This window comes from Chaetura pelagica, unplaced genomic scaffold (genome assembly GCF_000747805.2).
Source record: "Chaetura pelagica isolate M959 unplaced genomic scaffold, ChaPel_1.0 scaffold275, whole genome shotgun sequence".
NCBI classification, from domain to species: domain Eukaryota; kingdom Metazoa; phylum Chordata; class Aves; order Apodiformes; family Apodidae; genus Chaetura; species Chaetura pelagica.
Window position 1 is genome coordinate 8440263 of NW_009953486.1, and position 2186 is coordinate 8442448.

Here is a 2186-nt window from a genome sequence, read left to right on the forward strand (position 1 = left end):
TGAAATGGCAGCCTGTGTTTGGTAACACAACCTGGCTGTGATTGCTGAAGCTGTGTATCCCTACCTCTGGGCTGGAGCAGCTAAAAGAGGCTTTCAAACCACGAATTAAAATACAGGTACCAGAGAAGAAGCCAATCCATCCTGCAGTGAGGAAGACATGTTGGTCAGTGATGCTCATCACACACTAGAGCACATTTTCTCTGTTTATGATTGGCCCTTACGAAGGTTTTCAGGGGACCAAACTGACCAAACTCAACTCAGTCACTGATGAAAATGATAATCCATGAGCAGGCACCAGTGTCACAGCTGCTGGGATGGAGCCAGCTCGCCAGGCACCTGCATTTACTGCATCCTCCTTTCCAGCCCAGGGAGTTTTCTCCTTAAAACACCAGGCTGCACTCCTTTTCTGTTCTCCTAACCCTGGGGGGTTTGCTGGCAATGCCAGTCAGCACTGGTGGTCGCCCCATGGGTCCTGTTCCCTGCACATTTTAGGGAAGTCTCCAGTATGGCAGCAACCCAGGGTGCTGCCCAGCACCCCAGTGCCCCTCTGTTGGCAGCCAGTCCCTACCAGCTGCCCTGCCTGAAGCATCCTCCTGCTGAGGAACTGGCCAAGAGCAGCAATTCTGAGCTATGATGGGAGCCAGAGCTGTGAATTCACACACAGGAGGGTTTATCACCCTACCCAGATTTTGCAGGTTGAGGACACGACATCAGAGCCAACAAGTGCCTTAGATGGGCATGAGGAGCCCCCTGAGCCCTGATGTAGCCCAAACAGCCCTTTCCCAGGCTGTCCAGCATTGTGGATGGCAGCCTCCATCCTTAAATGATCCAAGGAGTGAGGGGAGAGCTGCCTGCAGAGCTGGAGCCCCAGGATAGCAGCAAGGAGCCCGTGGGACCTGCCTTGGTTTCCATTAGCTTGGGTTGCTGCACTGCAGCTTCTAACTTGTTTCCATTGTTTGTAAAAGGAGAGTTTATAAATGCTTGTCACCAGGAGAACAAAGTTACATAATCACACCACTTAACAGAGGGTCTGTGGCTTCAGTGCAATTATCTGGGGTGATTCAATATTCCAACACAAATACTGGGTGATAACCATAAATATTGTAAGTGGCTCTAGATGGTTTCCAAGGGCTGTGTCAACTGATTATTGCATTTGAAGGGAAAAGAATAAGTGAAATCACAGGGAAGATAAAATTTAAATAAATAAAATAAGGGGGAAGAATAAAGCAAAAATATTTTCTTTTGTATTTTGAAAGCTCTGGAGGGTGTTTTTGGGCAGCATGAGAGAAGACCATGACATTTGCCAGAATAATGAAGAGGGCACCTGTGTGCACTTACTTGTTCTTAGGTTATATATGTATGTCTGTGGGGCCTGTTCACCCATGCTTAGATAAAAATCTGCTTACAACAGGGGAAAACATCTTTGTATCTATGATTGTTTTTGGCATTTACAGATTCCAGCCATGGTGCCCATGACCACATCTCCTTCCCTGGCCCAGTTAGTGGGCTCCTCTATCCCTGCTGTGGATGCCAGGAGTGGGTAGAATTGTGGGATGGGTTGTTCGTATCATTGAAAAGCTGGGAAGGTTGTTAAAAGTTGTTGCTGAAGCAAGATAAATATTTTCCAGGCAGGATCCCACCGTGCAATGACAAGTAAGCTGTATGGAATGTGTTAGTAAAATATAAGTGTTCTGAAAAGGAAGCAAATGTTGTGGATAAGAAAACAAGGACTTGTGGCACCTCCAAAGGCAACAATTGAAAACATATTGAGAGGGATTGGGCCAAAGTCTCTTTTTATCTACTGAGGCACATGAACTGCAGCGTGTGCAGATCACCCAGCAGAGTGCTGGGTCTTCAGCGTGCCACACACACCCTAGAAACCCAAGGAAGGGAGGTTTGCCCATCCTTTACTACCACGGTCTCGGCCTCCCAAGGAAGGGCCGGTCCCCCCACGCACCTGAGCGGCCTCTCGGGGGCAGGAGCTTCGGGGACATCAGGTCACCCCGCGGCCTGTCGCAGGCTGGAGACCCCCTGGAGCTCAGGGGGTGGCTGGGGAGGAGAAGGGGGTTGCCCGAGAGCCGCTGGGAGCGCATCGGGGGCCGCACAAGACGCCACAGCCCCGGGCAGCCGAGGGTCTCACTTCCGCCCCGTCCCACGCGTGGGGGGTCCCCCGGGAGGGGCCCCGG

General features: G+C 50.9%; 1 protein-coding gene across 1 annotated transcript in view; it reads left to right on the plus strand.

Moving 5' to 3' along the window:
• The first annotated feature begins 1463 nt into the window (after positions 1-1463).
• The window catches only part of TP53RK (TP53 regulating kinase), a 2520-nt gene continuing 1797 nt past the window's right edge, over positions 1464-2186 (plus strand). Inside the window, exon 1 of the mRNA XM_009998773.1 lies at positions 1464-1536. Coding sequence (XP_009997075.1) covers positions 1464-1536 — 73 coding nt within the window. The remainder of the gene's footprint in view (positions 1537-2186) is intronic.